We start from the raw sequence: 27,503 nt of genomic DNA, 5'->3' as shown, positions 1-27,503 counted from the left end.
GGCCAGGAAGTTCGCTCTGTGGGGCGAACGTCTAGCCAGGAAGTTTGCTCCATGGCGTGAACTTCCTGGCCAGACGTTCGCCCCATGGAGCGAACTTCCTGGCCAGACGTTCGCCCGATGGAACGAACTTTCTGGGCAGACGTTCGTCCCATGGACGTAATCTCCATGGAGCGAACGTCCAGGCCAGACGTTCGCTCCATGGAGCGAACTTGCTGGCCAGACGTTCGCCCATCACCCTAAAAAAAATTCGACTCCTTCCAGGTGGATGATGGGTGGCTGTAGCAATGGGGTGGTGGTGGCAGGAGGTGGATGGTGGTGGAGTGAGGTGGCTGATGGTGGTGGAGGTGGTGGTTTAGGGAAAAAGAAGGAAAAGGTTAGACATGTAATTTCAAGTTTTTTTTTGGGCGATTTTAATTAATTTTAGGGCGATGAATAGAAGTTGAGTTCCTAAATCCTATCCGAATCTTAATCCTGATCCTAATGAATTACTCTAGTTCAGACTCTGTTTTGCTTTGGTATCGAATCAAAAGTCTTCCAGATGGACTTCTTAGTTTTTGGACACGTTAGTAAATAGGCCTACTTATTTGTCTTCACTTCTTTCTGGCACCTACATTTGTCATCTATCTCATAAACCAAAAGCTTTTTGCGTTTTTCTAGTGGGTTTCATCCACTTATATTTACGGTCAGTTTTTCTTCCTCCTCTATTTTTCCATTTTGCTCTAATTTGCTTTACCTATGTGAATTTCGATTTTTGTTCCCTTTATTTTTCCTAACACAATTATGCAAATATCAATGAAGCATAGAGTAAATAATAATATTTTTTTTCCAAAAAAGTTGTTTAACCAACAAAAATCTTATCTAACTAAGCAGAGAGTGCATCAAAGAGCTATAATTACTTTCACCGTTTATAATGAAAGCAATAGAAAATTTCAATAAGAGGTGCTAATTATAATTACTTAGTGATGTACTACAGTAATGATACCAATTACTCTCCTCACGGTACTACCATGAGTATTATTGGACCATTTTATAATATCATTACTACTCAGTATTAATCATGTGCACTGATACAACTTAGGTTTTTCTTACTACGAAAATTTCATCTTATAGAATAATTTATCGAATTAGAAAAGCTCCGCTTATCGATTGTAACTAGTTATTATGCCCGGACTATGCTCCGGGTTAGAAAATTTTCATTTATTAATATTGTACTTTGATATAATAGCACTAAATACTATTTGGTCTAGTGGTTAAAACTTTAATACATGAACTTGAGGTCAATGGATCAAAACCTATATTATGCAATTTCTAATTTTTTTTATTGTACATGGATTACATGATCTAAAACTCCTTAGGGAGAGCGCCACGTGGCACCGTTTCTGGTTCACGCACGCCTTTTAATATATTAGTATAGATAGATAATAAAGGAATATCCGGATAGTTCATATGTACTTGAAATTTATCTTAGTAGTACTCTAAAAGCTCATATTATAGGTACTCAAAAATGCTTATTTGGTACATCAATAAGCGTTCACTTCACAGCCCAAATTGGACCCTCAGGCCTCAGTTCATACGGCTCCGGACACAAGTTCTCACGTGAAACGCTTCTTGAAAAGATAATGCCGCTTGGATGGATCTTTGGGCTTGCTCTTCTGTCCATGTTTCCTGTGTCCGGTGCTGCACAATAGTCAGTAGATGGAGAGCGTTAACGAAAGGCGAAATAACAGTAGTCCTCAGGTCTTATTGACAGAAAGATAGGTGTCCCTAAATCAAATTCATGTTGTTCTCTTTCATATAGTTTACTGTCTTCGTGCATGTTTTTCACCTTAGTGGGCTATAAAGTAACCATTAGAAGAAACGAGATGCCAAATCACAACGTACATGGTTGCGAAAAAACAACCAATGCAGACAGCCTATTTGGGGGAGCACGGGGTGGGGTGGGGTGGGTTGGGATGGGAGTAGCACAGAGTGCCCCGTCTTCAAACAGATATAAGATCACATGTAACTTTCTGTTTCTTTCAGGTAAAATTATGGGCCTAGTCAGCCTACCGCTGAGCAATGAACGTCTTATCTCAAGAGAAGCCCACCCCATCACAACCCACCACACGCCCCTAGTAAGGTCCAAACTCCTACCACTATGGTAGATATAACTTCACCAACCAAGAACCACAATCTCAAATATGCAACTGTATTTATTGATGAAAGAGAGTTATTGACTAAATCCCATGAGCAATAGGCAAGTTGTGTAACACATGCAAAGAGCCTAAGAACGGCCTGCCAAAACCATATATTCTTACTTGTATTCCATGTATACCATCCCATTAGCACCAGACATGGCACTCATTGATCCCATGTAGCGACGTGCTTTCATGAGGGCTAACTCATCAGCATCTTCTTCCAACTGCTCTAGACCAACAAGATCATCCCCAGCACTTAGCACCTGTTATTGAAATTGTTTAAAAAATAAAAAAAAGAGACGAATTACAATTCTTCCCTGAAGTACATCACTAAGTAAAACTTTTTTCAACAGCATCTTGCTACTGCATTGAACCACCACCTGTACCTAAAGCTCATTACTCAACGAGAAGCAGTTCAATGCTCTCGCTTTGAATCAAGGAGGATCAATGAACAGAGAAATTACGTCTTGAGAGAAATATAAAAAGAATTCAACAAAATGTTGTAAGTAGAGTACCTTCTTTAGGAGATCCATTTGTTCGTGAAGTTTGTAGTAGCTGAGCTCTGCCCCACAATCAGGAGGAGGTAAGCTTGTTATTACCTGTAACAGAAATGAGCCATCATACTCATTGCAGTGAGAAAACTGATAGAACACTAAAACCAACTCAGTTAACTGCAAGAGCACATTTCAATCAGTGTGCAACACAAGCAGAAAAGAGATCATTCTTTATAGGAATTTTGTCATGAAGTACCTCTTATAAGTTATAACACTCTTTCTGTGAGATATCCAAATCCTTCTTTTTTTTGTCGAGAAGTACCTTAAAAATCAGAATCTTAGAAAAAGAAAAAGGCACCAACGGCATATTTGGGCCAAAAAGTCAACTCCCCAACGTTCTGACTCATTTTTCCTCTCTCTCAACAGCTGTAATAATTAGGCATGTAACAACCATTTCTTATTCACCTTACAGATACCTCCGTGCCATCAAAACATTATTTCAATAGTTACACCCCGTTTCTCAAATATGAAGGTGAATAAAGCACATCCATGATTATGGGTCCCATCATTTCCAGTTATCATATCTAGTCCAAGCTCTAAGCAAAGCAGATCACTGAAGGTTGGCAGCTTAACTTTATCACAAGTTAAAGCCTCCATCCATACAGAATTGCAATAATATTTCCATTGACCATACAAAAACATTGGAAGTCCAAATTTCAAAACAATATTAGGCAGGAACTAAAAAAGCCGGATCAAAAATACCCCCTTTCCCTTCATCTACAGATGTTCTGTAACTTCACTTCGGCATACATCAGAAGCACTGAGGTTTTACAAGTGTGTGTAACCAGTAATATACCTTTCTATCTTTGAATGTCTTGCCAAGCAGTAAATGCAAATTGGTATATTTTCCCAAAGTGAATAAACTTCAGTTTGCTTGTTATTGCATCTTTTTCTGGGGACCTCTTAAGGGTTTCATCAAGAAGCAACATTGGTTAATGCACTTGAATTTTGCCCAAATAACCATCAAACCATTACTAAGGAGCTAGAATAGCTGTGTAAAGATGTATACAGGAGTAAAGGAGGAGAAGATAGAGAAGCGGGGGAATACAGAGATGAGGAACATGATAGAGAGAGAATACCAGAAGAAATATGGATAGAAAGAGTGAGAATAAAATATGGATAGAAAGCGAGGAAGAAGATGAGAATAAAAGAGGCAGAATGAAGAAGAAAAATAGAAGATCAGAAGGAGGAGAGAGAGAGACTGGGAGAGCACATGCGAGGAAAAGAAACAAAAAAGAGTGAATAACGCACAGAAAATGGGGAGAGGAAGTGATAGTCGACGCCAGTTATTGACTTTATGCCTGGAATTTGTCGTGAAATGTCCTATTTTGATAGTTTTTGTCTTATAAGGTACATCTTCACGAAAAAAAAGTTTAAAAAATAAAAGGAGTTATGTCACAAATACGTGTTATACTGGGCTTTTCTAACATAAAGTCCTTTACAGTTTATACTAGAAAATGGCTTATCTAGAATTAATGCATATGATACATCACAGAAATATGCAAAGTTGACAGCAAGCGTACTAAGTTGAGGAATAAATGCTTCCAGCCAACCTACAGGAACAAAAGGTCTTCAAAAGACAAAAAGAAAACACATGTTTAAAAACACCAGGAAAAAGATACAGCATCAACAACAAAGCATCGGAACAAACTTATATGTTCTTCACAGATTAACATAAAATAAACGATGCAGACGGACTAACCAATAATATTACAGAAGAATGCCATGTTTTTCCTGAACTGCAACAATATTGCCATAAATCACAAGATATAGGATAATACCTTAAAGCTGTAACCTTGATCAATCAAAAACTGCTGTCTTTTAGTTGAGTAATACATCTCCTACATTTAAGAGGAAATGAATTTAAGGAGTAAAAAGACAGAGTATATCATACAAGTAAAAAGCATGTTCCAGAAAAAGTCATTTTCACAATCAGATCTAGACATTACCTGTGTATCGGTAGATACCAGTGAATAAAAGAAAGCATTATACTCTTCCTTTCCTCCAGCCATCCTATCTTCAAGCCGACCCTATTACAGAAGATAAACGGACAACTTTAAAAAAATTAAAATCTTAACAACTTAGCCTTCCCTAGTACTTCCTCCGTTTTTTTTCTTTTTTTTGAGTTAGCCAGGGAGTATCCTCCACCGATAGTAGGGGCAATCTCCCTCGGGGTACTGAAGTCAACTTAATGGGTAGACCCCTCCCAACTTTGGTTGCTCTATTCGCAAGAATCAAGAATCGAACCCCTGACCACTTGTTTAAAGGATGAGAGCACTTACCACTCACACCAACCAACTTTGGTTCCTCCGTTTTTTTATAGATGCTACATTTTCCTTAAATGAAAATGTCATAATAGATGCTACATATCATAAATGGATCACTTTTCACCATAAAGATTTTAAAATACTATTAAAAAGTTAGTAGTCCTCCACTTTCTCCTTTAAAATACTCAATACTTTTTCCTCAACAAATGTATTTTTATTCAAAAAGTGGTGGCTCCCCACTTTCTCTCTCTTAAAAATCTCCCCACAAAAAAACGGAGGAAGTATGATACTAGTGTTTAAGTTATTTTACTTCATTTGTTGTTTACCTTCTCTATCTTTTCCTTAAAATAAGTTCCCAACCCATATGATGCATGTGAAAAAAAGGAGTAAGTATAAAAGAGGATTTATTTTTAGCAATTGAACCGAACTGTCTTTAAATTGCCCCAGAATAAGATATAGAAACAGAAGCAGCTGAATGAACCAACCCTATTCAACCAAGCCCAAAAGGGACAAATTTGCATGCAAACATGACACAAGTAGTCTACATCCTTTGTCTTCGGCCATAATACCAAAGAACTAACTGACAGGTACCTGTGGCCCAATAAACCTGATGAATGACCTTCGTCTCTGTTGTTCTATTCAGTAACCACACCTACTACTGTAATATAGCTTACCACACTTTCTTAGTTGCCAATTTTGATCTTTGCGGCTAAACCTTAAAATCCGCTTTGCACAAGAAACAGAAACCAGTTGCTTGCACTAGCGTTAGCATATATAACTGAATCACTCTTGAAAACCAAGAAACGTCATAGTTTTTGAGCAGCAGGTACAGCATTACAAGTTCAAAATTGCTCAAACTATACTGATCTTAAAGTAAAGCTCATTTAGTTTGCTTGATACAACATTAATATGGGTTCAATTCCCAGTTACCCCTGGGAGCACATCAGTAAGGTTTAGAAAATTAACTTTGTTTTCCCTTCCCACCCACAAGAATGGGGAAATTATGAAAAAGGGAGAAAAGGTGGGAGAAGCCTCACAAGAAAAATTCCAAATAATTCAAGCACCCTCTTCCGTTTTAAAAACCTCAAGTCATACATATTGTATACGATTCCCATATAAACAACATCTATATCATGAAATGAAGAATGGGCGACATTTCACAAAATGGAGAAGGGAGGGAGGGGGGGAGAGAAGATGAGCAACTAAGTACATACCTTTGCCCTAAGAATACGACCAAGACGTTGAGCTTCTTGACGCCTTGAACCAGCATGTGATGAGATTTGGATGATCACATTTGCTTCGGGTATATCTATGGAATTATCACCAACCTGAGAATCCCAGAAACAATGACATTAGCTCCCAGTGCAATGTTTTTGACATGTCAGACGCATACAGAAATCAGTGACAAGAAAAGAACGAAGAACGAGAATTAGATATCTAAAAACCCCTTAAATGGTATCTATGGAACATGAATACTAGTATTCCATTTTGAATTCTCGAATCGGGTGAAATCCAAGGAAAGGAATTTAAATTATGTAAGCGTCTCAAATCCTAGAGTAATATAAAAAACTCACAGATGAAGATTCACAAATGACACTAAAACATGTCAATTGAAATTCTACAGCTCATACCCATCAACTACACCACATACCCATACAGGTTCCGTCCCTCAAATTTCTCTTTCTCTCTCCTCTCCCAAACCCACATTCTATGAAAAACAAAGATCTATATTTTTTTTGCTTCAAATCTATCTTTTTTTTTCCTTCATCTGTTAGTGCCTTAATTGATGAAGAGCGATAAAACAAGACTAATATAATCATGAAGGTGGAGGATTTTTTTTTCAGTTTCTTCCTTCTGTTTTGAACTTCAATTTCGAATTATCTTATTTTCTTGTCAGTCATATTTTATAATCAGCTAAGTAATGATTTTATATAATATATTAAATATAACAAATTCTTAGAACCAACATAAACAAGAGCTTTCTCTCACAAAAACAAGAGCTTTGTATATGAGGTTTGTATTGAAATGCTAGAATTAGAATTCAATTGACTTCCCAAATAAATTAAAATTGGACATTTCAGATTTGAATTCTGGTACTTGATACGAAACTGGAATTCCCAAACCCAACCTATAAGTTCATCCAGCACCACTGACTTGGAGAATTTATACCATGTGTTTATAAAGTACCACTCATTATAAAATACAGAGTATCAGAAAAATGACATAAAAAAAGAATAATATCAACTATGATTGGTCTATCCGGGATAATCCGGACAATTGACATTCTCAAAAAAAAATTAACTAGGGGAATGCTTCCCAAAATAGTCCACTGATCTACATAAACCAATATAGCACATCATCAGGTCCGCATGGTATATTCTATATTTTTATTCTTAGAATTTTTTCTTTTACGAGACAAAAATCAGCTCACCTCCACCAGTCCACCACCCCTCTTCTCGCCTCATGTAGCTTTTCCCGCTCCCATCTCTAATTTTCTTTCTCCACCAAACCCAGCCCCCCTCTATTGATCCCACCAAACCCAGCCCCAGTCCCACTGAGCCATCACAGCCAAGTCTACAACCAAACCTACTATTGGCCAACACTTCCCAACATCAAGCCTAAAACTGACGTACATCACCAGTTCACCACCACCACCCCTTAGGCCCTTACCACTGCCGTCAGAGTCTCCACCCTCGAACCAAAACACTATATATCGCACCGAACACCCGAACAGGCCAGCAATCAAACCCAAAACAAAAGGAAATCATAAATCAATTATATTCTAAAACAACCACCAAAAGTCGGAGAGGGAGGGAGGAAAAACAAACATGTCTAGATCTTAAATTTTGGTTGTTGGATTGCTCCTTAATGGCCACATCCATTCAGCAGAGGTCAAAGTATGATCCTAAATTTAAAACGATATGATGCAATGCATAGGAGGTGATGCTCTACAGTCGCAGATGCACCATGAGATTAATAGCTACCATGGTGATCATAGTTAGATAACATGGATGTAATCGCAATCGGGGTGATGGTCACGGAACCGGTTTCAAGGGTAATGTAGACGATTTGCAGCTGTTGCGAGCGGTTGCGGCCTTGCGAGCTTACATCTTGGTCGCGGTAAGCTCAAAAACTCTACAGTTGACGCAACCGGAATTAAATCCTTGGTGGTGATGCATTATGGTTGTGAGTTGGATGGAATTGAACAAAATAATAAGCTTGTTGGTTGCCTACACAGCAGGAGGGAAAAAAAAAGTGAGGGAGGAAGGGGTAAGGAGCGAGAAAGACTTCGTGATGTTAATTGATGACTTGACGGGCTCTGTAGTTCGCAAGATGAGAAAAAAGTGTGATAGTTGGTGGGGATTGTTTCTAGTGGTAGGATATAAGGATCGAGGAGGGGGAGTCGGGTCAAAGACCGCCAATTGAGTGGGGCAGGAAGGGATCAGGGAGGGCTGCCAATGAAGGTGAAGATCAGAAAGTTGAGGGGTATGCTGGCAGGGTGCTAGGTCGGCTAGGGTGGACATAGGGGAGGGAGGTTGGTGGTTGCTGGGGAAGAACGCACAAAGAAGAAAGGAAAAAGATGTCACTTGGCAGCAAAAACAGATTACCAGTGAAGCAAGTTACAAGTCAATATGGACAATTTTAGGATGGAAAACTTTGAGTGGTAGACTGGTAGTTGGAAAACGCCCAAATAAATAAGGTAGTTTAAACAAAACACAATAAATTATACAGTTCTATTTCAAAAGGTTATATATTTCCCAACAAATTTTTCCTTATTAATATTTTTTTACTTTACCTTTTTCATTTAAGGAACAAGTGTCTGCCAAATTTACAAATATCCTGAGACCCATAATCTATTTTCATCTCTATAAAAGGACGTCGTAACAATTGAAATTGTTCAGAGAATCAGAATTGAAACTAACAAGACAATAGAATGTCAAATATAGTACTATAATGAAAGAAAAGGAAAATAAAACACCATAAACTTAAAGTGAAAATGCATAGGCACCTCGAAAGGCCAAAAGACATGCTTATATACAATGAAATGATGCATGACGTACACAACATCTCTCGTCTGATGTTTTATCTGATACAAACCATTGGAAACAAGATGAGATAATCAATTTCAGGCATCACACCTTAGAGAGAAATATTGTATTCACATCCTTCGAAGTTTTGAATGCCTCTAGAATTTTTGTCCTCTCAACATGACTTCCAGACAAAAAACAAAAAGAACACATTAGTATTACTAGGCAATCCCTATAATGGACAAGATGAATCTGTGCATCTATACAAGTCACAAATTATACCTGGTAGCACCATAAATCATAGGCTTTCTAAGCTTCATCGCATACTCAGTGAGAGCAAAAAGATTATCAGCAAAAACAATAATCTTGTCACCACGCTCCCGTTCATGAAATTGAATCAGAAATTCACATGCTCTAAACTTGTTAGGGTTCATCACGTACAATGCCTGAGTTTATTGAGAAGTAGATCAGATCATTAAGTTATCGAAGTAATTATAGCCAGATAAGTAATTATATTACATACAGAGGTATGTTCAATATACATTGCAGACTTGAAATCTTGCAATAATAGTTGTGTCACTTTTTTTTTGCCTAGGGGAGACAGACAGAAAAGACCAGAACAGAAATCATATCGGAGAGAAAGGAGAAAAACTGCACTTACACAACCAAAAATATACAACTTTGAGTTGACAGAGAGCAGAGCTTCCAGAAACATGAATTATTACGCCTAGACACATGTAGGTTGCTTATTCTTGTCGAATGCAATAAGGTCTAAGAATTAATTCCTAAACCATTTAAATACTTAAGGGAAACCATCATTCTTCATCTAATCTACCAATATGAGTCAAATTGTAAATTAAGTTGATCATTAACTATTATGGAAGTATTGATCTCATAATCCCTTTTCCTTTAGCGACCAACATGGTTTACAAAATACTGAATTCGCTCTGGGAGATTTTGATTGGTAGTAACCCTCAATGGACCCCAATTTGGAACAGAATCCATTTACTGATGAGTGATTCTGGCAACCCTTGTGCACCTTCAATCACCAAGACCCAGGTCCGACTTTGGTTTGTGTAAAGGAGTTATGAGGTGATAAGCAAAACTGGTTGGTTCCCCCTACAACTGTGATCTTACATCTGTAGTTGCCTCTAAAATAGAGGGCTGTGGAGCAGGGGAAAAAAGAAACACAACTGGAACTCAGGTATAAGAAAATATGAGGTATCATAAAAAGACATGCATACTAGTTCACAGAGCAATACCAAAGAAGTTGAACAAGAAGAGGACCAAACAAAAGTTCCACAAAGCACCGGCACTCAGCCAGTACTACAATCAGTCAGTTACATACCTGCTTTTTCTTGGAATTTTCTTTCTTCAAATATTCAGCAAAGAACTCCTTTGTCATTGGGCACCAAACTTCAGCACACTGCACATTTGCAATGAAGCCACCCTTTACCAAATCCAACCAATTGGCTTCGTACAATTTGGGGCCAATAAGGAAGTTCAGATCAGTGATTCTCTCATCCTCTCTCACAAGTGTAGCTGTTGATCATAAACAGGTATCATTTTTCAACCAAGTATGATTAACCTATCACTTCATTTCATAAATCCAACTACAGTATAAATGAGTACCAGTAAGCCCAAGTTTGCAATGTGATTTGGTAATACTGATGACTTTCCGGAACATGTGAGCAGGAACAACATGCACCTAAATAACATCATATTGAAAAGTGGAGGAAGTTAGACATGCTATGATTCATCTTCATGGATACATCTGAAATCCACCAACTCAAGTGATTACCTCATCCATGAGAAGTAATCCCCATTCTCTATTTCTTATTTCTTCAATAATCTTCTCAGATTCTTCAGAACGTTTACCACCAAAAGCAACCATGTTGTATGTTGTCACAACTACTCCAACATTCCCACGGAATCTCTCTTTGCTATCAGAAGTGAAGCGGCATATATGCTCATCTCTTATAGTGGACCAAAGCTTGAACTGGAATGCCCATTGGTCTACAGACACAGCATTTGTGGCCAAACAAAGGCAGCTCTTCTTTATACGACATGCTGCAGATACACCAACGAGAGACTTTCCAGCACCACATGGTAAGACAATGATACCAGATCTTGCTCTACCTGCAGATAGATAGTGTAGAACACAAGTTTATGAGTAGATGACAAACTAAAGACAGCTATACACCTGATATAAAACAAATAAACTCTCAAATCTCAATTACAAGAAATTGGTCTAAACCCTATCGTCCATCTGTCTGTCATAACAATAAAGAGCAAAAGGCTTTACCATTTCCAAACATTTTACTGAGACTCTTTTCCTGGTATGGTCGCGGTTGTGCATGAGGCTTCAATTCCATGTCAAGATCAGGATTGACCTGCAACAGTACATCGGATGATTGTGGTAAACCAATTCCTTATCTCTCTTTGGATTGAGCACAATGTACAATAGACCGACCATTGCTATAAGCATATACCGTTAGATAAACATGAGATACAATAGAGAAGTCAGTTCGGGCTACTTTTTGGGATTCTGATACTCCGCCATCTTAATTAAAATGGAATTCTTAATTGTCTTCTCACATTGAATAAAATCCTTTGGTTGGTTTCTTTTGATGGTTTAGACAATCCATTTGCACTCTCCCCTATATACTAAAAGCAGTTACAGCTAAGCAGAAGAGAGAAAAGGACTGCCACGACAACCAAGAATCTTGCGGAAGATTGGAATTGGCCAATGATCAACAGTTGGCCTGAATGAAGGATTCCAATATTTTGCTGCAATCTTCTTGATTAGAATGATGATATATTTCACCCAAAATCTACGAACAAAACTCACTAACTAGCACAAGGATTGAACAAAACAAAGAAGAGATAATACCACTACAAAATTTGACCCATCGATCCACAAGAGGAATAACACACAACTCAATCTCTACTAGAAATAAGGGGGAGGGACACTTTAGGCAGTAGCTTTATAAGTTAGCTTGAAAACGAAGATAAGTGGGTAGTTAGAGAGTATAGGTAGAGAAGACCAAAGAGAGGAAAGCATGATGGATATGATTGAAAGTTCCGTGCAGTTTTCATTTGTATTTGGTGGACAACAAGCCTCTCGAAAGCTTCTTTTACATATTTATCTTATGCAATTTTCTAGGTTATCAATCAAAGCTCATCCTCAATTCTTAATCATCTTCACTAGACTGCCTTTGCTATGTGTCGATTCATAGCAGTTACAAACTCTAACGTTGCTCTTATTCCTAAAAAGGTATACCACAGAGCTAAGCAAGCAACTCTAACTCTCTAAGGAATCTCTACTTGATTACAAATAATGAAGGCTAAGGTCCATCATAAAACAAATTAGAAGAAATAAGACCAAAAATGAGCTATGTGAAGGCCTAGTATGCCATCATGCATCTATGGACAGATTTCACAAATTGCAGCTGCAAGCCCTAGTGTGCAGCCATGCACGGGTCTCCACAAGAGCTCGTTTTTGAATTTGATATGTGTCTCGTTCGTTTCGCATATGGGACTCTTTGCAAAGCACTATGAAGTATGAATCACCTTCAAAAAAAAATGCTGAGTGATATCCTTGTGCATAGTTTTTAAAAGAAAAGGCGTAACAACCTAATTGTGGTCCCAAACCCTTCTTCATCAAAAACCAAATGCACAAATGTTCATTGAAGCAAGTTTAAAGCCATTCTGAAGCACCGGTAATGCATGAAAACCATGCACTGAATCTCATTCAAACTCAAGTCATTACCCGATGGTATGAAAAAGAACTTTGAAGCATTTATACCGCAATGAGTCTATAATGCTCCAGTATCGGCTAAACAGGAAAATTAAACAGAATTCTTATACACGCAAACACATATTTTCAACCGACTCACCGTATCATTCCTGAAGTCATATTCCTCCAACATCGGATAATTTAGAGCATTTGGCAAGCATCGTTGTTTAACATTTTCGACCTGCATGTAAACAAAAGAAACAGCCAAGAAAATGAACATCCACATAGGTACAGCTCCTTGTTGTCGCATACAAGTATTAACATATGACAGAAATCAAAGTTCGCTGCAAAGACCCACGTGTTCACTCTGAAAATTAATTTAGAAGGGACACAGGGCAAAACTGGCGATTCTAGCAACAGCTCATCTCTTGCTGTTCATGATAGTTGTTTGGCATATATGTGACAAGGTAGTTGTATAAATCTGTCTTTAGTACAACTAGCATTTTGTTTACATTTCCGAAATAGTAGAATGTGAATTGAACGATTTAAAAGAACAAATAGCCTTTGGAAGAAAGATTACATCACCCAAATTCTAGAAATATAGAACTGCGACAGAGTTTCTTTAATACTACCTCCATTCTTTTTCTATTGCACTAATGGGTTTGGGCATGTTTTTAAGGAAGTGGTGAAAGTGGGTAGTTTAGCATAAAGGTAGCTCTTTAGTTAACTAGAGTATAAGAAAAATCAATTCTTAAAAGTAAAAGCAACTTTATGAGGCAAAGTGAGTAATTAATGATGTTTTAGTAAGATAAAGTAAGAATAATAATTGTCAATTAAAATTAGTTTTTTTATCAAAAGTGGAATTGTTGCAATAGATGTGAAACTACCCAAAGTGGTAATTGTTGCAATAGAAAAAAAATGGAGGTGGTATATTTTAAGAAAATAAATCAGTGCCACTTTTCAGCATTAGTAAAGTTCAAACTGAGTCAAAAAGCAAACTGCTACTTAAACCTTCTTGCAAAATACTCTCAATGAACAGATAAAGGTGTGCTCTCTCCAAATTAAAACATATAAGTTTGGTTAAATTTGTACAGGTTAAGACAAGGGCCAATATCAATCAGAGCTTATGCCACTATAAAACATCAGAAAATAAGAAGGAACCGATGATAGATTAGGAGTTTACCTGAGAGGGATCAATTTCAAATGCATGAGTATCTTTCTCCTCAGCAGCCGCTGCCAATTCAGCTTCACTTAACAAATCACCATGACTACCTCCTCCCATCTCATTCAACGTTTTACTGACCGTAAATCCATCTGATCCATGAGCAGTCTAAAAGGAAAACCATAAAATGCGGTGAGTAAAGCAGTATATAAAAGAAGTACTTTAAAGTTAAATCAACTATGTACGCCAAGACACAACAGAAACATAAAATATAATCCAAATTCCAACACAACAACCACCACCACCACCACCACCAGCATCTAGCATGGGCCTCCACTGGAGGACTCTATAAGGGTGTCAATCATGTAAAATACTACAACAAAACAAATACGAAAATCCTGCAAATAATACACCATGGGAAACTGAACCAAGTATATAGGCCATTCATACCTCCGCTGAAATCCTTGCCTTGCCAATAACTTCATCTTTCAGTAACTTTTTTAACACCTGCACAAGCCAGAAAAGAGTATAAAGTATTGGACAAGCAAAAACTAAATGGATTATAAGACTTCCAAACGCACCTCTCGGAATGGAGATTCAATGAAGTACCGATTCTTCTTGAGCACAAGCTTCACTTTACCATAATTTGCAGTGGATCCATGTATAAAGTCAATCATTTCTTTAGGGAGCTTAGTCTTCGACAACTTATTTAAGACTGTTATGATTGTTTCTGTTTCCAGACCAACGGAAACAGCAGCATACAATGAGTGCGGAGTTAAGTTGTACTCATGCATCGATTCTGGCCTGGGAACAATTAGGATCATGCAGGTGAATGTTATTACTTATGCTAAGGACAAGAGAAGTATCACTTCAAGAAGTTAAATTCTGAAATTAGGTGGAATTGTATACCTGCAGACTGGTTCAGCAATTGCAATTAGGAAATCATAAGCTTGCTTGTACAAAGGCGAGAAAGTTTCAAGAAATATCCGCCCATCAGCACAAGCCCACAAAGGACGATTCCCATGATCAGGCTTCAGTTCCAACTTGGTGAAGTCTCTCTTTTTTGGCTCACCTAATAAATTCAATCAAAGAGTCCAAGTTCAATCATCCCAATTTTTCCAATTTATTACAAAAAGTAGTATATTTATAGATAAGTAGATAAAAGATAGTACTCCCTCCCTTTCGTTTTAACGTTACACTTTGATATTTTACACAATTCACAAATTTCACTTTGACCATCATTTGTATATTATACGCAGATGAAAATATAGTCATGTGGGATCTAGTTAGATTCATTATAACATGTATTTTATTAATATGTACTTTTTGTAATTTTTACAAATATAAAACTAAAGATACATGTCCTCAAAGTTTTGCATTGGCATGCGTAGAAAGTGTAAGTGTGTAGATTAAACTGAAACGGAAGAAGTAGTATACAACAACTCAGCATATTACCGGGTATAATATCAAATTATTGTTTTTGGTTTTGATCTCATCAAAAAATGAATATAACCGTTCTAAATTGGGAAAAGCTCTAACTTAATTCATTAGTAAAGATTAATGATCCAAAAGCCACAATAATAAGAGCAAAACGCAACGAACCGTCAGGATTCCGATCATCATCAAAATCTTCAGCGGCAAAGTAGGCGTTTCCGTCTTCTGTCATACTCATACCACTTCGGTGATGATCATCCTATTACGACAACAACACAAAAAAGGGAAAACAACCAACATTAGGGTAAAATTCAAAAAACCAATTAGAAAAATTGGCATAATGAACTGAGAATTTAGGGTTTATAAGGAGAAAGAAATAACCTTAGACTTGTGCTTCTTGCTAGGTCGACTTTTATCACCTGAACAATAAGAACATAGAAATTAAATCGTAGTGGTGGAAACAAAAGGTAGGAGAAAAATAGAGGGGAAAGAGAACCATACCATGGAAACCCATGGTTGTGAACAGGGGCGGATCTAGGATTCTGGACAAGGGTAGCGCAACTTGTGTAAATCGAAAACCACCCTAAACCACCAAAAATTTGTGTAAATCGATAACCATGAAATTTTCAAATCCTTCATATTCATCTGACTATATGGTAAAACAATTTTCTTTTCTTTCACAGAAAAATTGATTTTTTTTTTCGTTTTTTCTACTCAATTTACTCCTGAATTTTGTTGTTTGAGTCTGAGATATGAATTTATTTTATGGGTTTTATTTTTTTTACTCAAATTGTCTGCTTCTTTCCATCAAAAGAATTCATGCCAAGAAGTTTGTTCAATTAAACAAAACATAAATTTCGTGAAAAACAGAGTTTTAAACAACATAAATTGAAAAAAAAAAAAACAGCAATTTTACAACTTACTTGGAATTTGGATGAGTTCGTTGTGAACAGAAGCAGATATCGAGTTGATGATGGTGAAATAATACGAAGAAGCAGATATCGAGTCGTTGATGATGGTGAAATAGTGAACGAACCTGTTGATGCAGGGAGGCAAGGTCTCTACTTGCGGGTGATAATCAATATTGACTATATATAGAGTTATCTGTGAGTGGTGAGTTGTCTCTGGGGCAACAATGGCTCCAAGCTTATTGTAGAAGAAAGGAGAGAAGAAGATGATGGGCGGTGGTGGTGGTGGTGGTGGGTTTGCGGTGGAAAGAAATTTGCCTTCTTCTCTTTCTTTCTCTTTCTTTGTAATTGTTAAATAATTCATAATCATAGTAATTCACTATGTTTTAGTTTAGTTTCTTTGAAAAAAAAGTTTCGCTTAACAACATAAAGTTCGTAATATTTAGATATATATATTCCGTTTTTTGGATTGAGAGAAATTGAACTGAATTAAATTAAACTAAAGTAAACTAAAGTAAACTAAACTGAAATAAACTGAACTGAGCTAAACTGGATTAAGAGAAACTGAATTGTAGAGAGAAATTGAGTTGGGAACTGAACCAAACCAATTTTCAAAGCCCTAATCGTAATCATTCTTTTATTAAAAAGGTTTGAATTTTCAAGATATTACATTACCATTAACTAAATGAGCCGTTAGAACATATTATTTGGTTCAAGTCATGGAATTGGAAGAGTATGAAATCTACAAAGCAAGCCGTTATAACATGTCTTACTACGTAGAAAAAAAAGTTCTAAAAAATATTTGTTTAAAGTTTCCGTAGTTTCATGCAAAATTTCAAGAACGGGGTTGGTAATGTTTCGTATGAAGTTTGTATGCCTTTTAGTGATATTGTACGACTCGTAAATGTAATGAATTGCTTATGTCAAATTCCTCATTATATGACTTATTATATCAAGTTGTGAGAAAATCAAATCAATCGGACAATAATTCATATCAAGTTGTGAGAAAATCATATCAACCGAAACATAAATCATATCGAAGATTGAATCATAGCATAAGTTATTAGTTTCATGTTAATTAATAAAAATCATAACATAACGTATTATGTTACTATATACGTATCCAAATAATAGTTTTATATATGATATAAATAGATAATTTAACCAGAATAATACAAAAAACTTCAACCAACATCCAATGATATTATTTTGTCAAAATTCTTATAAAAATAATACTTTGTGTGTTTTTTTTTCATTCATCAAAATTATTCTATATCAATTTTCTTTTTCTCTCCAAAACTATTCATCCAAATTAAATATTATGGAAAGCATTAAAATAATATTAAGCCAAAAAGTAAACTCATGTTTGTATATTTGAAACACATGTTATTGTAAAATTAATCCCTATTTGTGTGTTCGAAACTCATGTTATTGTTAAATCAACCCCTAATTGTGAAATAGTAAACATGTAATCTCTGCCATAAAACAAAAAGTTGCATTGATTTATGTGTCCCATTCAACTTATTTCCCTCCAATATACAATTGGTTATGATAAGAACCGAGAAAGTATAGTCCCATACCTGGTATGAGACAACTTTTCTCATACCAGTTACTTGATATGATTAGATATAGCTCAGATATGATTTAATAGCTAACTGATATGATTTGATGTATTCCATATATGATTTTTTAATATTACTTTTGTCATAAAAATTACACAAATGTTATGGTATTGGCACATACCGGGTATGGGAATATCATTGCTCGATAAGAACCCTTTTTATATAGTTGAAACTCTTATTATTGTTAAATCACCCCTGTTTGTGTGTTTGAAGCCCATGTTTTTATTAAATCAACCCCTTTTTGTGTATGTAAATATGCGAAATTACACAATTACCCCGTTAGCGGGCAAAGGTGCCCTACTAACTATTAGCATTTAGACTATTAAATATTATAGACTATTAAATCATTGAGAAGATTCTCTCTAAGTATAAATAGTGCCAAGATTCCAAGTGAGAAAGATAAAAAAAATAGAAAGAGTATTTTTCAAGATTTGGACTTATTTGTCGATTTCGTATGAACATATTATAAGTGATATGATTTGGTAAGTTTTTTATATGAACCCTAAATCTGTTATATGGTAGTTGGTACTTAACTCTTGTTTTGATTCACTCCTAATGTGACATGTTTCACTCGCTTTTAAAAAGATTCGATCGTTTTTTGGATATTAATATGATACATTTACTAAACTTGTAGTTCACTAAATATTTTAAAAAAGGATCCCTCAATTTGTGATATGATTCATTAAATATACGATATGATTAACTCAATATTTGTGACAAGATTCAACCAGTTATTGATATGAATCCATCAACTTGTGATATGATAATGTTGTGATTTACTATTTTTTTTTTATAAAGGCTCCTCCAATCTCATATAAATTTCATGCTATAATATGATTAAGTCAGCTTGTGATACGTGTAATTGAAATTTTGATAGGACTCACTCACTTTGTTATATGAATGGATCTTATTCTACTTAACTACTAATCTGATTCACTTAATATATTATATGGTTAAGTTAACTAGTAGCTAAGACGTGTTTCACTTAATTGCTAAGGTAATTAGCTAATAAGTATTATCGCCTGAATGATTTAAAATGTGAATATTATCGAATGCACGATTAAGACAAAAGTTGACTATTATCGAAAGTAGAACGACAAGGTTCACTTTAATAACACTATTTTTCATTATCATAAATTGTTGTTAAAATCATAATAGAAAATTAACATTATTTATCATTGAAGAAGCAAATCATATCATAACACCAGTCAATCATATCTGAATGGGGAGGATTTGTGTCCTCATTTTATCATCATAAGTTCATCATGTTTTTTTAGAATGAAAGTTCAGGGTTGACTGTTCTTGGAGGAGTTAAGAATAAACGAATGAGAGTGAACGAGTAACAATTAGTTGTTAATAAGTAACAATTAGTAACTAACAAGTAACAATTAGTAACTAGATATGGAAAAAGCCTACGACCGCATAGAATGGGATTTTTTAAAACAGGTCCTCCAAAGTTATGGTTTTCATCACCAATGGATCAAATGGGTTATGCAATGCATTTCCACGGTCTCTTACTCACTAGTAATAAACCAAGAGACTACTACTATTTTCAAACTGACTCGAGGCCTTCGACAGGGAGACCCATTATCGCCTTATCTCTTTATCCTATGTATGGATGTCTTATGCAGACAACTAGACACTGAATCAAAATCCAGAAAATCAGGAATTGGAATTAAACTTGCTCCACGAACCCAAACAATTCCCGGCCTTTTCTTCGCTGATGACGGCCTATTATTTTGTAAAGCAAACCTCAATTCTGCCCATCGCCTAAAAAACATAATCGAAACTTTTTGTAATAATTATGGACAATTGGTGAATTTTCATAAATCATCAATCATATTTTCAAAACAAATACCCAACTCTCGACAAAGAGCAATTGCTGGTATTTTTAATATGACACCAAAGGCTGTATTGGGACGATATTTGGGCATTATTTTCTCAAACTATAAACCAATGACCACTGATTTCCATCACTTAGTTCAAAAAATTGATAACAAGATTAACAATTGGCACAATCATTGTCTCTCGAAAGCAGGATAATCAGTATTTATCCAAAGCCACCTAGAATCAATCCCAGCATATCTTATGGCACTACTCAAATTCCAAAGAAAATTTGCAAAACAATTGATAATATTAACCGAAATTTTTTTTGGCGCACATCGTCCAACACCTCAGGACTACCTTTACTGGCATGGTCAAAAATTTGCAGACCTAAAAAGTATGGGGGCCTAAATTTTAGAAAGATGACTCATACTAATGAAGCATATTTAGCCAAGATGGGGTGGAGAATCCTTTACGACCAACAATCCCTCTGGGCTAACATTATGCGACAAAAATATCTCCGAAATACATCCTTTTTTAAATACAAAGCCAAACCTAATGACTCGCATATTTAGAATTAATAAGAAGAGGTATCCGTTGGAAAGTTGGAACTGGAGAAAATATTTATTTTTGGATAGATAACTGGTGTGCAAATTAGAGCATAATTCAACTTTTAGATCTTAGAATAGATTCGATTGCTAATATAGAACTCACCGTTAATTATGTCATACTCCCTACAAATCAATGGAATGTTTCGCTCCTAAACGAATTAGTTCCCCCACATATTGTACACATGATCCTAGGAATCCCAATCCCCACTTTCCCTTCCCCAGATAGACCTTGTTGGGGGTTGACTAGTTCTGGTCAATTTTCTGTAAAAACAGCTACCTGGTTAGCTCATGGCATTACACCTGATAATACTCCATGGCAGTATAATTGGATATGGAAAATTGATATAGCTCCAAAAATCCAGATCTTCCTATGGCAATGCCTGCAAAACGGACTTCCAATTAAATCCAACCTAAGACACAGACAAATAATTACTGATAACCTTTGCCCAATTTGCCGAACCAACTCTGAAACTATTAACCATTTACTCTTCCATTGCCCTACCATTTATCAATATTGGAACTCTCCGCTTATGCGACAAAAAATTAGAAATATAGTACCACAAGATCTCTCTCAATGCCTTATAAGCCTAAGACAATACCCAAAAGCATTACAATTATTCTGTTATAATCTCTGGAGTATTTAGAAAGAACGAAATTTACTAGTATTTGAAAATAATACTATTAATCCTAATCGAATTTACTACAGAGCATGGCACCAATATTTGGAATGGAAAACAAGAACCATGATGGATTTTTCTTTTACTATTTCTTCTCTTCCTTCTTACAGGGCTCAAAAATCAGTTACAGTCAGATGGATCCCACCTCCAGTTGGTTATTATAAGTTAAATTTTGATGGGTCGGTGAATGGCTCTTTGGCCGCTGCCGGAGCGATTATTAGAGATTCTACTGGGAAATTTGTAGCTGCCCAAACTTATCGCTTTGGTCAAACCTCAGCTCTTGTTACGGAAGCATGGGGTTTAAGAAATGGCATTCTACTAGCTATCCACCACCAAATTCAAGACTTATACATTGAAGGAGACAACAAAGTAGTTATCAGAATATTGCAAGGTCAATACGATTGCCCATGGGGCATACAGACTCTCATTGAAGACATACGACAACTTCTTACTAAGTTCATATTGTATACCATTAAACATATCTTCCGGGAAGCTAATCGAGTAGCGGATCTTCTACCAAAAAAAGGTCACAGTAGTTCAGCTAACACAGCTGACATTGATCCGTCCACTGATCCTATTCTGCAAAAATATGTAATCCTTGATTCGTTAGGATACTCCCTTGAGAGAAGGGTGTCCTAACTCTACTCATGTACCCAAAAAAAAAAAAAAAAAAAGTAATAATTAGTAACTAACAAGTAACAATTATTTGCTAGGAAGTGTTTCATGTCGTTGTAAGGTAGCTAATACATATCCTTAACAACCATACAATTCCCTATCCTAACTCATATCAAAGTGAGGTGAAATTATGTCCATCATTAATTGAATCATATCAGATCATCATTCAATCATATTTATTTATGTTCTTACTTATTTTGAAGCATCTATAATAAGATAAATGAATGTAACTATTATAGAAGTATAAAAAAATATAAGTTATCGCATAGGTAATAAATAAATAATCGCATAAATATTACTACATTACTGTATTCACTTTATTTCAATAATAAGCCGTAAACGAAATAAGGAGTTGGTGTGTTAAGTCGTGAAATACATGACTATGGTATTCACTTTACATATGTTATTGTAGGTTATCATATCATAAGTCCATCATGTCTGTGCGAAGGTCGTGCGAGGAGGCTGTGCAGCAAGTAAGGTTTGCGTCTTTTGCGAGCGGTTCGTGTTCGAGTTGTGCGTTGTGCAAGGCTTTGCGGGGCTTCGTGTGTGTGTGGGGTTCGCAATCGCTGTTGTGCGAACAAGCGAGGAGTGCGAGAGGACTGGTTGTGCAAAATGTGGTGCGAATTTTTGCGCGAGGATGCTGTGCAAGAGAGTGTGCGAAGTCGAGCATGGTCCGTGGCTCGATGGCTTTGTGCGAGCAGTTCAGGGTTTGTGCGTGGTGCGAGCGTGAGCACCAAGTATGGTGCGGTGTTGCGCGTTGTGCGAGAGGGTCATACGAGGGAGTCGTTGCGACGAGTTGTGCGAGAGGGCTGTGTGCGCGCTGTGCGAGAGGGTCGTGCGACGAGGTTTGGCTATGGTGCCCGTTCGATGCCAACTAAATAAAGAGTAAAGGATGTAACGTTATTATAGTATCATGCTTAGGATTGTTCATTGTTGCTTTGTTTATGTTTATATGCATGCAATGATTTATTATGTACTCAGTATAGCTGATTGTGTGTTATTATGTGTTTGTTGACCTGTGATGAATTCATTGATGCTACAATGGGGAGCATACTATGTGTACTGGTACTGTTGTATGATACCGAGCATACGGGGGATAGTCATTAGTCTTTGAACTTGAAAGCATTTTTTTAAGTATTATAAGATTATTATGATTTACTTAATTGGTTTGTGGTTTGAATAAAAGGGGTCGTTGATGATTCCCGAACTGTAGTTACATTTTTATTTTTGTTGCATTTTAGTGTTCGAGACAATGGTTTGAGTTAACATTCTTTCTTATTAAGCTTTGCGTTTCATCACGGCGGTAACACTCCCAAAGTCGATGCGACGTAGTCGTAGACGTGTATGGATCTTGGGAGTGTTACACCATCCTTTTCCTCCTCACTAACATTCAACATTAGAAACAAAATTGTGTTGCTTCTTGCAGTTTACATTGAAATCATACAATTTATAGCTTGCACAAAAATAATGTTCAACAATGAAACATTGATATATTAGTGCATTATAATTACAAGAATGCCTTAATTTTTACAATATTAGAGATGAAGTGAGAATCCATCTTATGAAAAGTAAGATAGTAACAATCTTGATTTTGCTAAATTAGAATATCATTTAATAAACTCTTATGTATATATAATAGTCTTGATAACTACTATTATACATGTTATCTCTTTTGTAGATCAATGGCCCCACCTCTCTGTTTCTTAAGTCAAGCATATGAGAGGTTACACCCTTAGGGAGGAAGAATTGAAAACCTAACCCCGTACCAACAGGTTGTACGGTTAATATTATGTTTTTGTTCAGGCCATCGAGAATATTACCTTACTATTCTTTTCTAACTTTTTGAACACACAACTTAACCACAACCAGTTCTATTTAAGAAAAATTAGATTATACAAAAGTTTATAATTGAAGAAAATAAGTTAGGATGATTCTGACAAAAATGTCACACAACTATATTTATCATAGTCAAAATTAATACTTCGGCTAATGAATTAAAAGTTGAGTTCGTAAACAGGTCGTGTCAGGTTCACCAGCGGACGAAAGACAAGTTGACCCCCCTCAAACCTAACCGGACCTATTCATACGCGGGCCAACATACCTCACCACTAGAGCTGTCAGTTTGGTTAATGAACTGATGGTTGAACTGAAATAACTGAAATTTAAACTGAATTAAACTGAACTGAGAATAATTGTAACTGAATTCAACTGAAAAATGTTGAACTGAAACTGAAATAAACTGTAAATGAAAAACCAAAACTGAACTGCAACTGAACTGAAACAAACTGTAACTGGAAATAACTGTGAAAAACTGAAAAGTTGATCGATCAACTGAACTGAACTAAACCGGATATCTAACTGAATTAACTGAACTGATTCAAACTGAAACTGAAATGAATTGAACTGAAACTGATTTAAACTGAAACTGTTTTAAATTGATTTTTAACTGTACCCGAACCGAATTCACATGTTACCCAAATTCTTGGTAGTACTCCAAATCACATACAAACTTTATCATGATAATTTTTTATTAGTATTGAACTTATGACATTATAACTTAATTTCTTAATAATTTTTGACTGTATCAAATTCACTAATTTTACACTCCAAATTGAATTTACATTTTACTTAACTTTATGATATATTGTGACATGAAAATTTATCATGATAATTATATAGCTTTATTTCATGACAAATTGATAATTTCAAATCCATCAAAGTGAGTGATCAAACTTTTACAAAAATATGAGATATAAACTTTTTTCAGTTATAAGTTTGTTTTTTGTAACTATTATATCATATTACTTGCTATAAATTTTCTACTCTTGAAACTTCTTAATTATAATTTTAAAGAGTGAAAATTAGCTTGGGTCTACAACCAAAGTAAATTAATTCAAACTCCTCTCTTGATAATCATCAAATTCAATTTCCTTAACAACATAAAACACTCACCAACTTACTCTTCTTTTGAATATCCAAATCACCAATTTTGGGTTGTCACCAAAAGCCTAAAAGCTTTCTCTAATTACATGGACCTTTCTTTCTTTCAGAATTAAGACCAAAACTGGTCACTGCTCTCTCTCTCTTAAAGTGTGTGTGTTTGAATTTTCTTTAAATTTTAAAGCATTCAACTGGGTTGTGTAGATCCACATTTATCTCCCTCATTATACCAAAGAAGAACCTCAAAATATTTAGAAATCAAAAGTTTAAAAAGGAACGAAAGAAGAAAACCAGAAAGGGGAAACCAAAAACTTGAAATTCAAATAAAATTGAAACTCACATTAGCGAGAGTAGAGAAACTCAATGAGAGAAAAAAAGCCCAAAAAAATATATATAGGATAAATTATTCATACAAATCAAAGATCAAGAATTAAAAATTAACATGTGTAGATATTACTCCCGACTTCTAAGAAACTCTTTGAATTAAGATCAAAGCCGTGATCGGGTTCCATGAATTTTGGTTGAAATTTCAAGATTAGAAGTATCAAATAGCACATGTTTTTGAAAAATAGAAATCAAAAGTTTAAATAATTAGAATTATGGTTAGGGGTTTCTGAGGATGAAAGAGATATATGAAAAGTTGAAAACCATAGAGAAGGAAAGAGAACAGAGGAGGAGCAAGGAGCCATGATGCACATTGTAAATATTAAAGAAATGAGGGAGTTGTCACGTTTTATTGTGACCAATCCGATAAGAAAATATATTTAGCCCAATGTTTTGTTTGGAGGGAATTTATCCCGCCATTTATTTCCATTGGTAGCTACGTTCACAATTTTGGAGGTAAAGTTCCCACCTAAAATTTTATCCTAAACGGCTACACCCCATGCTCCAAATTTATAAAGCTCAAACCCCAAATCTCATACTCTATAACCCCATTTTCGGATACTCATAATAATTAAAATTAGTAATTTAAATATTTGGATTACCTTAGATAGAGTATTGTTATCTTCTATTAAGTTAATTAATTAACTTACATTGATACATTTGTTGATATTATCCAATATCCATTATCGTAAACGAACTTACGTCATCTTGAATTAGCTAATCGACTTACATCAACACATCGATCTAATCCAATATTAACTTGTTTCAATTTAACTAGATGATTTGGGTTTCGAAATGAATTTAACTTAAAGACGATTACCTTAGATAGAGTATTGTTATCTTCTATTAAGTTAATTAATTAACTTACATTGATACATTTGTTGATATTCAATATCCATTAGCTTAAACGAACTTACGCCATCTTGAATTAGCTAACCGACTTACATCGATACATCGATCTAATCCAATATTAACTTGTTTCAATTCAATTAGATGATTTGGGTTTTGAAATGAATTTAACTTAAAGACGATTACCTTAGATGGAGTATTGTTATCTTCTATTAAGTTAATTAATTAACTTACATTGATACATTTGTTAATATTATCCAGTATCCATTATCTTAAACGAACTTACGCCATCTGAATTAGCTAATCGACTTACATCGATACATCGATCTAATCCAATATTAACTTGTTTCAATTCAAATTAGATGTTTTGAGTTTCAATATGAATTTAACTTGGAGACGATTAACTTAAATGAAGCATTGTTATATTGAACCAATTTACTGAGTTATACTGTTCCACATCTGTTGCAACTGAATTAGATGCTTTCGGTTCCGAAATGAGTTCAACTTAAAGATGATTAATTTAAGTAGAATACTATTATTATCTTGAAATAAACTTAGGGTACTGTTTAAATAGATGTTTGAGTTTCAATATGAATTTAACGTATAGAAGATTAACTTAAATGGAGTACTGTTATATTAACCAATCTACTGAGTTACATCATTCTACATTTGTTGCAACTGAATTAGATGCTTTCGGTTCCAAAATGAATCAACTTAAAGATGATTAACTTAAGTAGAGTACTGTTATTATCTTGAATTAGTTTATCGACTTACATTGATACACTCATTCCAATAACAACATGTTTCAACTTAAGTAAACGTTTTGAGTTTCAATTACTTTATCGACTTACGTTGATACATTCATCTAATCTAATATCAATTGTAATTTCTTTTAGTTTGGCTAAGATACGTGAGTTTCAAATTGAATATAACTCGTTAACGATTAACTTAAATGGAGTATTGTTATCTTGATTTCACTTATCGATTCACATAGATACCTTGAGCTAATCCATAATCAACTTATTTTACGTCGATTATAGACTTTTAATTTTCAAATGCATAGAGCTTAATGACTAATTTAGATATATTAATCCATTGAACTAATACAATAAGAGTAAGACATTAATATAATCATCTTTTTTAAAACGTCTAACTCATCTTTTGAGGAAGTTTATAATAATTTATATTGATAGCAGACGTCCTTTTTAAACCAAATATGATATGATTTTCATACAACTAAAAGTTTGAATACCGACTTACATAAATTTGTCTTATTCCAAATCATATATATTAGTAATAAAGTACACTTTTACCGATGTCACTTTCATTCACGTTTTTATGAAGTACAACTGTTTTTTTTGAGGCAATTGTGGAAGTGTCGACAACACTTATTTGTTGCATTAATTTTTAACCGAACCCGAAAAAACGCTTGGCCAAAATCGACATGAAGCTCAATTTTTCCCGAACAAATACAAGAGTGTGATTAACTTCTACCTGAACCGATGCGATTATCGTCGAAGTTATGTGGTTTTCGTTAATAACTGAAATAAACCGAAACGAAACTGAAAATAACCGCAACAAATTTTAACTGCTATGGATTCAACCGTTGGTTGGTTTAACTGTTTGGTTAAAACTGATTTAAACTGCAACTG

The 27,503-nt window shown here is 35.2% G+C and overlaps 1 protein-coding gene across 5 annotated transcripts; it reads right to left on the bottom strand.

Annotated features, from left to right (window-relative positions):
- Positions 1–1,389: 1,389 nt before the first annotated feature.
- On the bottom strand, positions 1,390–16,654 carry LOC104892522 (general transcription and DNA repair factor IIH helicase subunit XPB1). Of its 5 annotated transcripts, none has more exons than XM_057394943.1 (21): positions 16,398–16,643; positions 15,870–15,944; positions 15,743–15,781; positions 15,530–15,620; positions 14,837–14,999; positions 14,509–14,731; positions 14,378–14,434; positions 13,949–14,095; positions 12,926–13,006; positions 11,332–11,419; positions 10,828–11,165; positions 10,659–10,734; positions 10,375–10,568; positions 9,309–9,472; positions 9,138–9,210; positions 6,213–6,326; positions 4,681–4,761; positions 4,513–4,572; positions 2,693–2,776; positions 2,298–2,440; positions 1,390–1,677 (listed from the first exon to the last, which is right to left on the bottom strand). In XM_057394943.1, the coding sequence occupies exons 2-21, from the start codon at positions 15,873–15,875 to the stop codon at positions 1,593–1,595; spliced, it is 2,307 nt and encodes a 768-aa protein (XP_057250926.1). In that variant the 5' UTR covers positions 15,876–15,944; positions 16,398–16,643; the 3' UTR covers positions 1,390–1,592. The 5 variants fall into 5 exon arrangements, with proteins under 5 accessions (XP_057250926.1, XP_057250925.1, XP_010676783.1 ...); XM_057394942.1 differs by having other exon boundaries at positions 15,743–15,780; positions 15,863–15,944; positions 16,398–16,642; XM_010678481.4 differs by having other exon boundaries at positions 15,743–15,780; positions 15,863–15,944; positions 16,285–16,419.
- Positions 16,655–27,503: the final 10,849 nt, after the last annotated feature.

This window comes from Beta vulgaris, chromosome 5 (genome assembly GCF_026745355.1).
Source record: "Beta vulgaris subsp. vulgaris cultivar EL10 chromosome 5, EL10.2, whole genome shotgun sequence".
NCBI classification, from domain to species: Eukaryota; Viridiplantae; Streptophyta; class Magnoliopsida; order Caryophyllales; family Amaranthaceae; genus Beta; species Beta vulgaris.
Note: the sequence above shows the minus strand (reverse complement) of the source record. Positions and strands in the feature narration are given on the sequence as shown.